Source organism: Rhinolophus sinicus, linkage group LG01 (genome assembly GCF_036562045.2).
Source record: "Rhinolophus sinicus isolate RSC01 linkage group LG01, ASM3656204v1, whole genome shotgun sequence".
NCBI classification, from domain to species: Eukaryota; Metazoa; Chordata; class Mammalia; order Chiroptera; family Rhinolophidae; genus Rhinolophus; species Rhinolophus sinicus.
This window is the reverse complement of record NC_133751.1, coordinates 41,300,901-41,316,624: the sequence shown is the minus strand read 5'-3', so window position 1 is coordinate 41,316,624 and position 15,724 is coordinate 41,300,901. Positions and strand designations below refer to the sequence as shown.

The 15,724-nt window shown below is 32.1% G+C and overlaps 1 protein-coding gene across 5 annotated transcripts in view; it reads right to left on the bottom strand.

The window, feature by feature from the left end:
* NAALADL2 (N-acetylated alpha-linked acidic dipeptidase like 2) overlaps positions 1 to 15,724 on the bottom strand; it is a 1,208,457-nt gene that overhangs the window by 287,556 nt on the left and 905,177 nt on the right. For 4 of the 5 annotated variants that reach the window (XM_074328105.1, XM_074328114.1, XM_074328092.1 and 1 more), the window contains one exon: positions 13,538 to 13,657. The exons of the other annotated variant lie outside the window; for it this stretch is intronic. In XM_074328105.1, the coding sequence (XP_074184206.1) occupies positions 13,538 to 13,657 (120 nt within the window). The remainder of the gene's footprint in view (positions 1 to 13,537; positions 13,658 to 15,724) is intronic. 5 annotated transcript variants of the gene reach the window in all.

Genomic DNA, 15,724 nt, shown 5'->3' with positions numbered 1-15,724 from the left:
AAGGAATAATCAGTGCCTTCAAGACTTATCAGCACTGTAGATAGAGGTATATTTCTGAAAAAAGTGTTCAAATTGTAGATCTTGCCATTGGAAGAAATCCATTTTCAAAGTGAAGTGATTGAACAGCTATTTATGTTTCCATAAAAATTCCAACTTTTAGGTGCATATAGGGTTTGTTTAAAGTAGCATTTCTGTGGCCATTTTCATTAAGATATCTATAGAAAAAGGATTCCAGAATAAAACAAGTTTGGAAAAGACTGCATGTTCTATTTATCTCTGGATTTTTGCCACACATGGAACTATACTGAAGGTTCTACTTAGTATACCTTTCACGTCACACACTCGGCAATACTAGTTTAAAGCAAGGTTCATTTACATATTTACATGTTTATCAATTTATTTGACATTATATCAACTTCCTTTTGTTCCAGAGAACAAATTTTGTCAAAGTATTGATTTCATTTGCTACTTTTTCCAGATTGTTACTTTTTCCAGATTGTTACTAGATTGATTTGTTTTCTTCATTTTATTAATTGTATGTATTTAAAGTGTATAAAATGATGGCTTGATATACACATACATTGTGAAATGATTACCAAGATCAAGATAATTATCACTTATCTTTTTTATAATAGGCATCCTAGTAGGTGTGAGATAATACCTTCCTGAGGTTTTCATTTACATTTCCTTGATGATTAGTGATGTTGAAATCCTTTTCATATACCTGTATGTCATTTGTATATTTTCTATTGAGTTGTATGAGATTTTTAAATATTTATGATATTATCTCATCCCAACTTATGATGGTTTAACTTACGATTTTTCAACTTTATCATGGTGTGAAAGCAATATGCATTCAGTAGAAACCATACTTCAAATGCTGTATTTTGATATTTTCGCTGGCTAGTGATACATGGTATGGTTCTCTCTTGGGATGCTGGGAAGTGCAGTTAACCACAGAGCTCAGTCAGCCACTTAATCGCTAGAGTAAAAGACTCATACTTTTCATTGTGCTGTCTGATTTTGCTCAACTGTAGGCTAATTTAACTGTTCTGATCACATTTGAGGTAGGGTAGGCTTAGGATGATAATGAATAAGTTAGGTGTATTAATGCACTTTTGACTCTTGTCTCTTCAACTTATAATGAGTTTATGGAGCAGAGAGGTAATTCCATTATAAATCAGAGCCATCTGTATATGGTTTACAAATATTTTCTCCCATTCTGTAGGTTTCCATTTCCAATTTACTGTTTCCTTTGTTGTGCAGAAGCACTTCACTTCAATGTACTCCCACTTGTTTACTTTAGTTCTTGCTGCTTGTGCTTTTGATGTCTTAAGCAAGAAATTACTACCAAGATCAATGTTAAGGATCTTTTTCTCTGTGTTTTCTTCTAGGAGTTTTATGGTTTTAGGATTTAGTCTTTGATCCATTTCACGTTGATCTTTGTGAGAAGTGTAAGATAAGGGCCCAATTTCACTGTTTTGCATTTGCATATCCAGTTTTCCCAACTCCATTTATTTAAAAGATGGTCCTTGGCACTCTTGTCAAAAATTTATTGGATGTATATACATGGGATTATGTCTGGGCTCTTTATTCTCTTCCACTTGTCTATGTTCCATTTTTTAAGACAGCACCATACTATTTTAATTACTACAGCATGGTAATACAACTTGAAATCAGGCTGTGTGATGCCTCCAGGCTCATTCTTCTTTTTAAAAATCACTTTGGTTATTTGGGCCCCTTTGTATGTCCATACAAATTTGAGGATAGCTTTTTGTTTGTTTGTTTGTTTGGTTTTTTGTTTTTCCTATAGTTGTGAAAAAATGCCTTTGGAAGTTTGATAGAGATTGCACTGAATTTGCAGATTTATTGGGTTGTATGTCCATTTTAACAAAACTAATTCTTCTAATCACGGAACACAGGATTGCTTTCACTTTATTTATGGCTTCTTCCATCTTTTTAATATATGTAAATATATATATTTCAATTACAGTTGACATACAATATATTGGTTTCAGGTGTACAACATAGTGATTAGACTTTTACACAACTTATGAAATGATCACCCCAATATATCTAGTACCCATTTGACACATACATAGTTATTACAATATTATTAACTCTATCCTTTATGCTATATACTTTATATCCCCATGACAATTTTGTAACTACCGATTTGTATTACTTAATCCCTTCCTTTTTTTTTTTTTTTTCCTATCCCTAACACCCCTCTCATTGGGCAAAAATCAAAATGTTCTCTGTATCTATGAATTTGTTTCTGTTTTACTTGCTCATTTATTTTGTTCTTTAGATTCCACATATAAATGAAATCATGAGATTTTGTCTTTCTCTGCTTGACCTATTCCACTATGCAGAATACCCTCTATGTGCATCCCTATTGTTGCAGATGGCAAGATTTCATTCTTTTTTATGGTTGCATAATATTCCTATAGATAGATAGTTAGATAGATAGATAGATAGATAGATAGATAGATAGATAGATAGATAGATAGATAGATAGATGACACCACCTCTTCTTTGTCCATTCATCCATTGATGGATACCCAGGCTGCTTCCATATATTGGCTACTGTAAATAATGCTCCAATGAATATATGGATGCACATGTCCTTTCAAAGTAGTGTTTTGGGTTTCTTCTAATAACTACCCAGAAGTGGGTCCTTCTTTGTCTCTTGCTATTATCTTTGTTTTATAGTCTGTTTTGTCTGGTTTAAGTATGCAGCCACAGAATTTTTTTGATTTTTTTGTTTCCATTTTCATCAAATAACTTTTTCCATTCCTTTACTTTCAGTCTGTGTGTGTCTTTTAATCTGAAGTGAGTCTCTTAAAGGCAGCATAAGTAAGGGTCTTCTTTTCTTGTCCATTCAGCAACCCTATGTCTTTTGATTGGAATGCTTAACCCATTTACATTTAAAGTAATAGTTGATAAATATGCAATTTTATTATTCATATTTTTTATCTTTTTTTTTTTTTCCTTTTCTTAAAGAGTCCCTTTAATATTTCTTATAATACTGATGTGGTGGTGATGAACTCCTTTAGTTTTTTCTTGGCTGAAATGCTCTTTATCCATTCTTTGATTCTAAATAAGCAGCATAATCTTGGTTGTACGCCCTTGCTTTTCATCACTTTGAATATTTCCTGCCAATTCCTTCTGGCTTGTATTTTCTATTGAGAAATCAGCTGACAGTCTAATAGAAGTTCCCTTGTAGGTAACTAACTGTTTTTCTCTTGCTGCTTTTAAGATTCTCTCTTTGTCTTTAAACTTTGACATTTTAATTATAATGTGTCTTGGTGTTGGACTATTTGAGTTCATCTTGTTGAGACTCTGTATTTTCTGGGCTTGTATGTCTGTTTCCTTCACCAAGTTACGGAAGTTTTCCATCATTATTTATTTAAATTGGTTTCCAATCCCTTGCTTTCTCTCTTCTCTTTCTGGTACCCCTATTATACAAATGGTGTTATGCTTGATGTTGTCCCAGAGGCCCCTTAAACTATTCTCATTATTTTTTCTTTTTTTTTCCTTTTTTTTTTTTTTACTGTTCTGATCGAGGTTTTTTCTCTACCTTATCTGCTAAATCACTGATTCTATCCTCTGCTTCATCTAATCTACTATTGATGCACTTTAAATTATTATTTAATTCAGTTATTGTATTCTTTATTTCTGACTGGTTCTTTTTTTATGTTTTGTATCTCCATTTTTATGTGTCCTATCTCTTTGTTGAAGTTCTCCCTGAGATCATTAAGCATCCTTAAAACCAGTGTTTTGAACTCTGCATGTGGTAGATTGCTGGTCTCCATTTTATTTAGTTCTTTTTCTGGAGCTTTGTTATGTTGTTTCATTTGGGACATGTTTCTTTGTTTCCCCATTTTGGATGCTTCCCTGTTGCCATGGACCAAGTTTTGCCACATCTTGTGCCCTGCCCAGGGCCACCTGGAAAGAGCCACAAAGCAATCCACAGATGACCACCACCCATCTTGGACTTGGGGGTGCCTAGAAGAAGCCAAGCATTGAATTAAGGTCAGCTTCCACCAATGCAGGGGATGCTCAGCAAGAAGTACGGGGCATGCTGAGGCCTGATGCTGCTTATTTGGGGGTTGTGAACCTTTGATAGAGTTTAAGAAAGTCTGTATCACTAGCCAAGACAGGCTGTTTGTATAGAAAAGCCACTGGAAGCAGACTGGTCCAGCCCACAAGTTGGGTGGGGCAGGGCCTCTGGGAATCACTGGGTTGGAGTGAATGGTGTTAGACAGGTTGATGGAGATTCAGATATGCTGGGAGGTGGGAAGGCTCAACAAAGAAACAATGGTTTCTGCTAGCTCTTCTGTTTGGGAGAAAGATACCCCTTTACATCTCACCTTGAAGACAGACAACTCAGTTCCTCCTTGTCTGTCCCTGGCAATTTTGGAGCTACTGCCCCAGTGCTAGAGCTCAGAGCAAGTTAGTTTGTCAGTGAGAAAGTCCATGTGTGGGTCCTTTACGAGGGATGCTTAGGACTCCAGCCTCCCTCAATGTCACTTAGCCATAATCTCCACTGGTTTTCAAAACCAGAAGTTGTGGGAACTTCTCTTCCTGGCACTGGAACCCTGGGCTGGGGAGCCTGGTATGGGGCTGAGACCCCTTGCTCTTCAAGGGTGACTTCCACAGAGAAGATATCCCTCAACATTTTTAACTGTCACATGCAGGTGTGGACTAGCCTGTTCCACATCTCGACCCCTCCTCTTCTTTAGTTATAGAACTTCTGTTCAACTAGATTTCCAACAATTATAAATGATGGTTGTTCTGTAATTTAATTGTAATTTTGATGTGGTCATAAGAGGATGGAAGCACAGTGTTTATCTACTCCATAATCTTGACTGGAAGTTCCTCTTTCATTAATATATTGCAGTTTTCAGTGTACAGACCTTTCTTGTTAAATTGTTTACCTTTCTTGTTAAATTTATTCGTAAGTATTTTATTGTTTCCATTGCTTTTGCAAATGCTATTGCTTTATAAATTTATCTTTCATATAATCCAGTTAATACATAGAAACAAATTATTTTGTTAAAGAAATGAGCTATTTGTATCCAATATATCAACACAAATGTAAATTGCTTGATTAAGATACCATGTTTAAAACAAAACAAAACACACACACCAAAAACAAAAACAAAACAACAACAACAACAACAAAGGAGTCATATTATACAAACTATGAAAGGTAAGCACATGGCAATAGATACTAAAATCACCCCAATACTTTTACTTAAAAAGGTGATTCCTTTTTTTTCCTAAAGCATAAAACTATGTCTTTTAAAATTAATTTCATTACTCAAAAAATTCTACCTATCATATGTCATAAGGTTACAATATTATTATTGGGTTGCTATGTAGATGATTAACTGATGGTATTATTAATAGGTTTTTTAACCAAAACATTAAAGATTAGGTGGGGAAAACATGACAATTAATTAATCAGAGTTGGTTTCATTTTTTTTTAATGGTAAGGTGTATAGTGCTGCATTAATGATGCTGTGTAAATGAAACAATTTTATCTAACCTGTCAACAATGATGAGTCACCGATACTTCTCTTGACTAAATGGTCATCTTTTCAGTTCTGTAGAGGTTTGTGTGTAATATACCAATCAAAAAGTCATAGACAAAAACTAACTAAGCTAAGTCCATTTTAATCATGTGACAGTAATTTTAGCTGTGTGTATGAACCCAAGATACATTTGTTAATAACTCAAATTGTTTGTTAATAACTATATTGTTTGAATATATAGTCCAAATATTTAAATCAGCTGTCTTCTGAAATTCAGGGTTTTAACGTGAATCTCCCTAAGATGTTCCTTGATATCTAGATTTACATAAAAAGGGATTTACAAATTGTCAATGTATACTCAACCAAAAAACCTTGTAAAACATTAATAAACTGAAAGGATTGCTTAGTTTTAACACAAAGCAAAACCTTGAAAACCTAAGAGATAGATAAACCCGCCAATAGAATCACAACTTTAAACATAAAACTTTATTGAAGTGGTAAATTAGTGTTTGGCAGGGTTTTAAATCAGTTTATTAGTCTTTATGTTCACTTCAATTGACTACTAGAAGAAGAAGCAGAAAGAAAGATAAATTAAATAGAATCCACTGAAGAGAGTTGGACTTCATAATGAAAAGGAAAGTGAAGAGAATTTATCTCCTTAAAAAGCTAAACAAAGCAAAAGATAAAAACAAGCAATCAAAACCTATGTCATATATCATGGAAGATAAGTTAGTAGAAGAATATTTCAAGTCAATTTTACTTTTATATTTTATAGCAACCAGATTTTAAGCTTTGCTTTAGTTCCCTGCATTGAAATGATCAACACAGAGAGATAAAAAATAACAGACAACTATTTTAATTCTACAATTATACCTTCTGTAGTCTACTACTCTGCATTTGGATAATATTATGGACTAAATGTTGTCCTCCTAAAATTCATAGGTTGAAGCCAAACCACCAAAGTGACTGTATTTGAGGTAGGACCTTTAAAAAGGTAACTAAGATTAAATGCGATCATAAGGGTAGAACCCTAATCCAATAGGACTGATATACTCACAAGAAGAGGAAGAGATATCAGGATGAGTGTAAGCAGAGAAGAAGACCTTGTGAGGACACAGTGACAAGGTGTCCACCTGAAAATCAAGTACAGGCGCCTCAGGAGAAATGAACAATATGCAAGTTCTCTTAGACTTCCAGCCTCCGGAACTAGGACAAAATAAATTTCTGTTTCTTAAGTCACTCAGTCTGTGGTGTTTGTTATGAATGCCGTAGCAGAGTAGGGCTATTATTTTAAATTCTAGAGTGTATAAACATAAAATCAAGAAAATAAAATGGTAATTAATAACTCCATTATTTGAAAGTCAGGTTTCTGGTAACTCAAGAATTTGAACTAATTAGCTTCTGGGGCTAAAATACCCCACATGTTTTGCTTTTATCCCCTATAGAATAGTGGCATAGTAAGACAGAATGAAAACCAGAACTGTGGTTGTCAGTAAAAATTGTACAAGTACTATGACAGACATAGCTATGGTAGTTCTGTACCCTTAACCCAAGAGGAAAACAGCAGAAGCATAACTACATGGCACTTTACTTGAACAAGGAAATGGAAATGGTCATCGGTTTCTGTAAATTCAAAAAAAGCATTTGTTTGTTTTCAATATTGAAGGATTGAGTTTTGAAATGACCAATGGTTAAATTTCTTCAAGATTATGAGTACATTCAAACTTTCTGTCACTGTTCTACAAGGCATGAGTCTACATTAAACCAATCACATTGTCTTCTTTCCAGTATAGCACACATTACACTTACCCCTATATTTTGCTATTTAAGCATGTCTTACGTTCACGGTAAAACATTAACTCCTGGGCAACTGGGGCATTTCATGTGCTTATTGCATGCCTACACACCTAAAGCAATGTCATACACAGTTGAGTTCTTTATAAATATTTTTCACATAATAGAGCTCTGCAACAGATGGGGTATTCACATTCAAGTAATACTGTAGTCTGGCTCTGGACTCAAAACTCTCATGCGTGCAGTTGAAATGAGCTATACGTACTGTATTTTATGGTGGGCAATTCTTGGTATATAAATTAAAAAACACACAAAAAAAATCACCTTATAAAACAAATACATTTTTGATAAGTTTTTAACCTTAAAAAAGACAAAAAAATACACCATTTATCCTGTGTACTGTTTTACAATATTGATGCAATTGTTTGGTTTGGTTTTGGTCAGATGTGCCAGCTTCTGGCAGGTGCTTCTAGAGCAGCATTTAAGCAGAATATAGCTACATTAACTACTTTCATATGTACAGATGCTTCAGGCTTCCCTAAAATAATGTCTCAGAAATTTCATTAATTCTTACTTGAGACTTACTGGGCACATACTAATATATGGATGATCAAATTCTGTTTTTCTAAAGGGAAAATCAATACCTCTGTAATCTATGAAAGACGATTTCAAAAAATAAAGGTGAAACAGCAATATATATATATACATATAGAGAGAGAGATACATACATATATATGTATATCTATATCTAGCTATCTAGCTATCTATCTATCTATCTATCTATCTATCTATCTATATGGAGAGAGAGAGAGAGAGAGAGAGAGAGAGAGAGAGAGAGATGTATTTGTATTGCACCCTAATGTGTAAAACTATTATTTGGGAATAAATTTGATTTTATCTTTAATTTCATAACTTATTTTGCATGAAAGCAGTTGTGTTTATTAACTAAGAGACCACTGATCTATATATTCTTTATTGTACAGTCAAGAAGTAAATGAAAATTCTTTTTAAGAAAGGACATTTTTTTCCAATTACAGTGGCTTTTATTCCCTGCTTATTTAGGGGACCTAGGTACTCCATTCATCTCTACAGAACATTCTATAGTTCCCAGTAGAATAGACAGCATATATATAGTAAAAACTCAGATGTTTGTGAATGAGAGAAGAGATAATAAATAATAAAAGCTTCTAATGCTTCTTAAACATCAATACTAGATATATTTAGTTCAACATGTCCTACATAATAAGATACTGAAACAATAATGCCGTTTCGAAGACTTCCATAAGGAAGATCAATAATTAAAGATAGTGTTGCCACCAGTAAGAGAGTGAAAAGTAGAGCCACATACTGTGGGAATTTACAGTATATAACCACCAAAAGATGTGTATAGGGAATATATAAAGAACTCTTATAAAATGATTTATAAAAATAACAACTCTTTTTTAAAAACTAGGCAAAGGTTTAAATAAGCATTCACAGAGAAAGATATCTAAATCGGCAAGGAGCATATGAGTATGAGAGAGGTACTCAATATTATAAATCATCAGAGAAATTAAAATAAAACCCAAAATAGTACCACCATCCATATGTCTATGAGAATGATAATGCCAAATGTTGGTGATGATATGGAGCAACTGGCACATTCATACATTGCTGGTAGTAGTGTAATTGGTACAAGTACTTTGGAAAACTCTTTGCAGTATCTACTAAAGTTAAACATGCCACCCTGTGACCTAGCAATTCTTCCAGATAAATACACACAAAAAATTAGTGCACCTATTCTACCAATGCACAAGAATAATAATAGCCACTATACTCATTATAGCTAAAAACTAGAAAAAAAAAAATCATCCAAATCCAAATGACCACCAACCATACAGTAAAAATTAGATAACGCACATCTGAATCTCTTATGATACCATGTAGACATTCGGTTAATTTTAAAATATTTTGCTGAACTTTGTCAAAATCCTTTTTTTATATAGTTGACATACATTTTGTCTATAATGCAGATATTATTATCATTACCATTATAAGAAAAATTTTAAAAGTTTTTGACATTTTATCAGTAAAATGTAAATATGAAGTAAATATTAATATGGAATTAACTTTCACAAAGAAAAGTAATCAATAACTTGAAAATATACATTAATTTCTTAAAGGTTTGGATTTTTTAGAAATATCAATATTTCTTTTATAGTTTTTGGAATTGAGTTTTTTTCTGAAACTTAGAAGTTAATTTTAAGTCAACTTTTTTAATGTTACATATATGTAACATTCAAAGGAAAAGCATATTCAAAATACTAACAAAAGTAAAAAGTACCAGGAAAAAAATCAATTATAAAAAGCCTTGGTTATTACCTCTTATTTACCACTCAATGTTAAATAACTCATTGGTAGATAGTTGCTACTTTCAGAAGAGAAACTAATTCATTAGTTATTAGCTTTTTAACTTAGAAAAATGTTTTTTTTGAATTTTTTTAAACTTACATTGAAAATTTTCAAGTAAACCCAGAAGAAGAGAGAACAGTACAATGAACTCTCCTGTGTCTATTACCCAGCTTAATAACCATCAACTTTTCACTATTTTTTACACTTTTTTTTTAATGTTAATCTTTCAAGAATTCCAAGAAAAACCTATAATCATGAATAGTATATTCAAATTAATTCAACATTTCTGAATCTTCTAAACATTCCATCCTCTCCATTCAGGATGATTTAGTTCAAATTTAGCAGACTAATCTTAGGGAAATAGTGTCTTTTATTAGTGTCAGTGGTTTAAATTCTCTTCATTTTAAAATCGAAGTTACAATATCAAACTAGAGGGAGACCTCCAAAGGTATTGCACTCATCCCAGTCACAACTGACTGTTCTCTTAGTGGTCTTGAAGGTGTCGTAAAATTGTGTTGATAACATCAGTAAATGTAACATTCGTTACTGATGTAACAACATCAGTAAATTTTAAAAATCGTCATAAGTAAAACAAGCCACACAAAAGGGATATATACTGGATGATTCCATTTTTAAAAAAAATCATATTGTGAAAGACAAATCTATAAGGACAAAATCAGATCAGTGTTTGCTATAAACTGGGGATGGAATGAGGGTATTGAATGCAAAGGGGTATGATGGGAATTTTGTGGGTGATGGAAATACTATACATCTCAACTGTGGTGGTATTTACATGATTGTCTAAATTTGCCAAAATGCATTGGACTATATACTTAAAATGGTAAATTTTTGTATAATTAATTATATCTCAATTTAGTTTTTGAGACTAACTTAATAAAAAGAATAGCATTCCAAGGTCTGATAGAGCAAGTAGTGTGGGCTACTATCTTCCATGATTGAGATAATGCACAATCACTGAAGTTTGAACTGGTGTTTGATTTAGGGCAACCATTTCACATTTTTTGTTTTTTTCAAGCTTTTAGTATGTTAAACTATTCTATATGCCCAGTTTTTCTCATAAATGAAGTACCGTATATTAATTCTTTGAAGATTTCATCTGATATATTTAAGTACACTCAATGAAATTAGTAGGATCTTTTAGAATCTTCACATTGCTCTATGATTATCTAATATTCTGTACAGCCTCCTGTCATCTGCAATTTAGTAAGCATGTCTTTTTTTATAGAAAATATTATTCTATGTAGAAAAATCATTTTGAATTTGTTTTTGTTTGTGTTTGCTTGTGCTGAATTGTATGGGCCATGTGATTTGCATATGGTAACAATCTAAATAAATGTAAAGATATTGAAGACTGATAAAATATACTTATCTTTGTAAGTGAAGTTACATATGTTCTGATGTTATAATTTTTTTTTTTTATAAAAGAACAACTTTTAAATATGTTTTAATGCCAGTAAAGGTAAATTATTTTAATTAAATAATATAAATCACTATAGAATTTTATTTCCTTAAGTTATCTTAACTTTTATATTAAGAGTGTTTGTATATTTTAAATAAAAATATGTAATGTTAAATGTTTGCATGTAATATACTTAAATTATCATACACATAATTTAATATACAGAAATAAATGATTCTCATGTTTTAAAATTTCATGTACTATTTTTTGTTTGAACTTGTGATAATCCACCCTTCTAAACTGTCCTATGGAACACACGTACATACACACACAATCTCAACTGAAAGAAATTTCCTTTCAATACAGATTCCAGTTTATTTTTAGTTTAGTATATAAACATTTTCAATTATAGAACAAAAAGTTTCCTCTCCCAAGTATATAAGGAGGTACATCTGCCATGACACTAATCATTACTGAGAAATTGTGCTGTACTTCCAGATACTAACTAGGTTTAGAGACTATATTCTATAGTGCTCTGTTATAAAATGTGCAAAGACATTTTAAAAGGCATTATATTCTCAGACATTCATATAAATTTGATATTTCTATAGATAGATATTTCTATAGATATAGCACTATTAAAAGTTTATTTTTATTTACATATAAATTTCCATGATTACACATCTTCAAGTTTCTCAAAATAGGAAAACTGTAACTCATAAGAAGGAAAAGATATAATTTTTAAACTAACCTTGCCCAATTTCTGGATACTCGAGCTCCTACTTTCTTCTGTCTAATCACCCATCTATTCAGAAGTATCTTTCCAAGAGAGGTATCTGCCCTAATTTTCCTGTTTTGAGGTTTTCCCAGGCAAATAAGAGAGTGTCGGGCAGGGCTGCCTGCGGGGCCTCTGGTCCCGCTCCCCACATAAGAACGCAGGATATGGTGAGGCCAAAAGGGAACACCCATGGACCATAGATAGGGGAGTCATACCACTGTATTCTTTCTGGCGGCCGGGTGAGACACAGGCAGTAGTAGCTATACGATCTGCAGTCCGCCGTTCACTTCTCTGTCTGCCAACCAACCAAACAATCAAGGCAGCCCCGCAGTTACATCAGTAGCCAACTGGCTAACTGGTTACAGCTGATGGCCAACCAATCACAGTTGATGGTCATTCATTACCCCAGCCAGCACCTCCCCACACAAGGCCCAGAGCCTGGAAACTGCTCTCTGGGACTCTGTTCCCACAGAGATTCAGAGATTTCAAAGCAATACACAGAGCAGGAAGAATTTACTTTCTGATCTGAATATAATTTAGGGCATGCACATTAGAGTTTGGCTGATTTTAAATGTACAGATATATCCATTTCATCTTTCATAATGTCTTATTTATTATACTACATATGGAAATGTCAATGAAAATTATTAAACTAGAAAATACTTTATGGAAGTCATAAAATGTTAGTTTGCGTTGCATTTCAGTCAAGAATTATGGCTAATCCAAAGCACTGTTCATTATCTCTTCCTTTTTCTAATTCAGTTTCTGTGATACTTATTTGAAATTCTGTGGGCAAAGAAAGGTAATTTCTTATATACTAATAGCCCTTGGAGTTGGGAAGAAACCACCCCCTAGTGGTGGCATGATTGCTTTCATTCTGAGAAGTAACATATATAATTTTATCAGCAGTAAAAAGTCATAAAAAGAATGCAGAAATACAAGTATCAACTCTATGAATAAACAGAAAAAATGTTCTGCATAATTCTTTGCAACAGGTGAGAAGTAACCAAATTAAAAAAATAATAATAATGTCTCTAGTGAGACATTATCACAAACTACATGATTTCTTTGAAGTTACTTTGTACAAAAATGCGTGTTTTCCTTTCCATGGTTTTAAAACAATGTTTTCTAAATACGTTGAGTTTATTCATCACTATATTCTAGGAGTTATACACATCCTAATCTTGGGGGTTTCACAATTTAACTGAAAACATAGGAACGGTCCTAAATTTACTCAAAACATGAATGAGAGGGAAGAAATCCAAAAGCAACAAGTTTACCATAAAATGCCAAGACTGGCAGAATTGGGTACTTGAGAGTTAAAATTAATTTTTAAGAAATGAATTTATAATTGACATACATTTTTTGTAACTGCATAATTCATACCTACAACTATAACCATAACAGAATAGAAAGTGAAAAATATCAGGACATAAGAAATTGGGTAAAGGGATATTGAAGAAAATTCTATACTAGATCATTCCTTAAAATACTTCAGAGGTTTTTTATGCATATATATATATATATGCATATATATATATATAAAGAAATGCCAAATTATAGAGAATAAAGTTTTGCATAATCATTTTATAAAAAGGTGGTTCATCTTACCTCTGCTACCAGTTGCTGAAGAGATGGTGAAGCTACAGAATATAGACTTAAGTTACCCCTTATGGGACTATGGAGACTAACATAAGCCACAACATTTTTCTGCAGAACCTTCTTGAAATCCTAAAATTAAAAAAAAAAAAAGAAAGGAGAAATCTATCTCTAACATAAATAAAAACAACAGATTCTATTTAATCAATTTATATTAAATAATAAACATTTTCTACTTAAAATCATTGCATTGCACAAGTACTTTAAAAAGAGCAATATCATACTCTTTAATAAGCATATGCAAAGACATAAAATAATTTTAAATAAGTGTGGTGAGGAGTTACATATAGCATGTATAAAATATTTTAAAGCACGTTCCTGAAAGAAGTCAAATTTTAAGAGAAAATATTCTTAAATGGCTAACATATTATAAAATACAGAATACAGCATGGAATATTTGGTCTAGTGATAGCACTTAATTTTACAGTCGTTGAATTATAGAACAGACATGGGAAAACTATTTCAGTGATTAATAAACCGACCCTTTCCTTTGAAGCAATGAGCTGCTTTTCACACAAAGTGGCTCTTTATTCTGAGTAAAATAGGGAATAATACAACTGTGTCCCTGCACATATTACCTGGAATAAAACCTGATGCATTTCCTGCACATTAGTAGCATAAAATGATTCAATAGAATAGCTTTTCCACTTCTCTGCTGAACCTTACTCCCCAAAAGGGCATTATTTCATGTTTTAGGAACAGCTACTTCTTCTTCCAACACTATCAGATGAAAGACTGTGAGGACTTGTATACCTAGCAAATCAACAATGTTACTCCTATTTTATGTTGAAAATTCAGCTATATCTCTGAAGAGAGGTGAAAAGACAACTTGTTTAAATCTAATTATTATTATTCTATTTTTAAATGAAGAGAAATGATAAACTTTAAGCTCAAGTACTCTGCTTTACACATAATATTTTTAAAGTCCATTGCTACACAAGTACAATGCAGAAACAGATTCTGTTTACACAGTAGCACACGGATACTATCTATATGTTAGTCCACTTTATCCCCAAGAGACCCTTAAGATACAGACATTTGTGTACTCATTTGAGACATCAAGTCTTGGGGAAGTGAATCTTGCTTAAGACCACATGCTTTATGGTACAGGTTTGAACTCACACTTCTTTCACTGAAATCTATAGTATTTCCACAATATCCTGTGAAAAATGAAGATTCCTCACAGAAGAAATGGTATTTTTTGAAAAATCTATTCAGTAAAATAATTGTCCCCAAGAATAAAATCAGTATTAAGTTAATTCTCTAATAACTCTATCACTATAAACTTCATTTTTAAGTGTATTGACCAATATCACCTAATCCTTTCAATTACATCTGTGGGTTTCCAGGGGTAACTGTGCAAATAAAATTAAATAGGACAATGTAACATGTCAACAAATGCTTTCCTCACTCATCTTCACTAGGAAATATTTTTAGAGCATAAATTGGTTTCAATACAAAATAAAATGTTTCATTCTCTTAAAAAAAGTAGATTTAATCAAAGTACATAGAACAAAAAAACAACAGTTTTCTAAACTCCTCAACTAGGTAGTTACAAAATAGTTTTATAAACTGTATCGAAGTTATTTTCTGAGATAGTATTTTAAAATAGTGTATTTTTAAAGCTAACAATCAAATCTATATATTTTTCATCACTTTCTTTACTCATACATTGTTGCCCAAAAGTCATGACAAAAGCCAGAAAGTGCCTGAATGCATAATTAGTTGTCAAATACACATACATACATAAATACGTATTCTAGGATACAGGTCCCTAATCTTTGTAATATAAATAATCTTTCCTATGGACTCCCACATTATAGTAGTTGTAATAATAATATCTGTTGATTGAGAAAATATAAAATCTCCAAAAGTTACAACAGCTTAAGTAAAACTTAAGAATGAATTTGTATTTTATTAATCACAAAAATATCTACTTAATTTAAAAATATAATTATTTAAATATATGCACGGCCACATAATTGAGTCAACTTATAAGCTATGATGCTTGATGTTCAAATAAATCCAAGAACTTTTTTGTAATAAATTTCCCCATGCACAGGGGTTCAGGATATTTAAGTTAGGAACTAATAATTTTAGATAAACCTGCTTTTATAAAATAATTTAGAAATATGCATA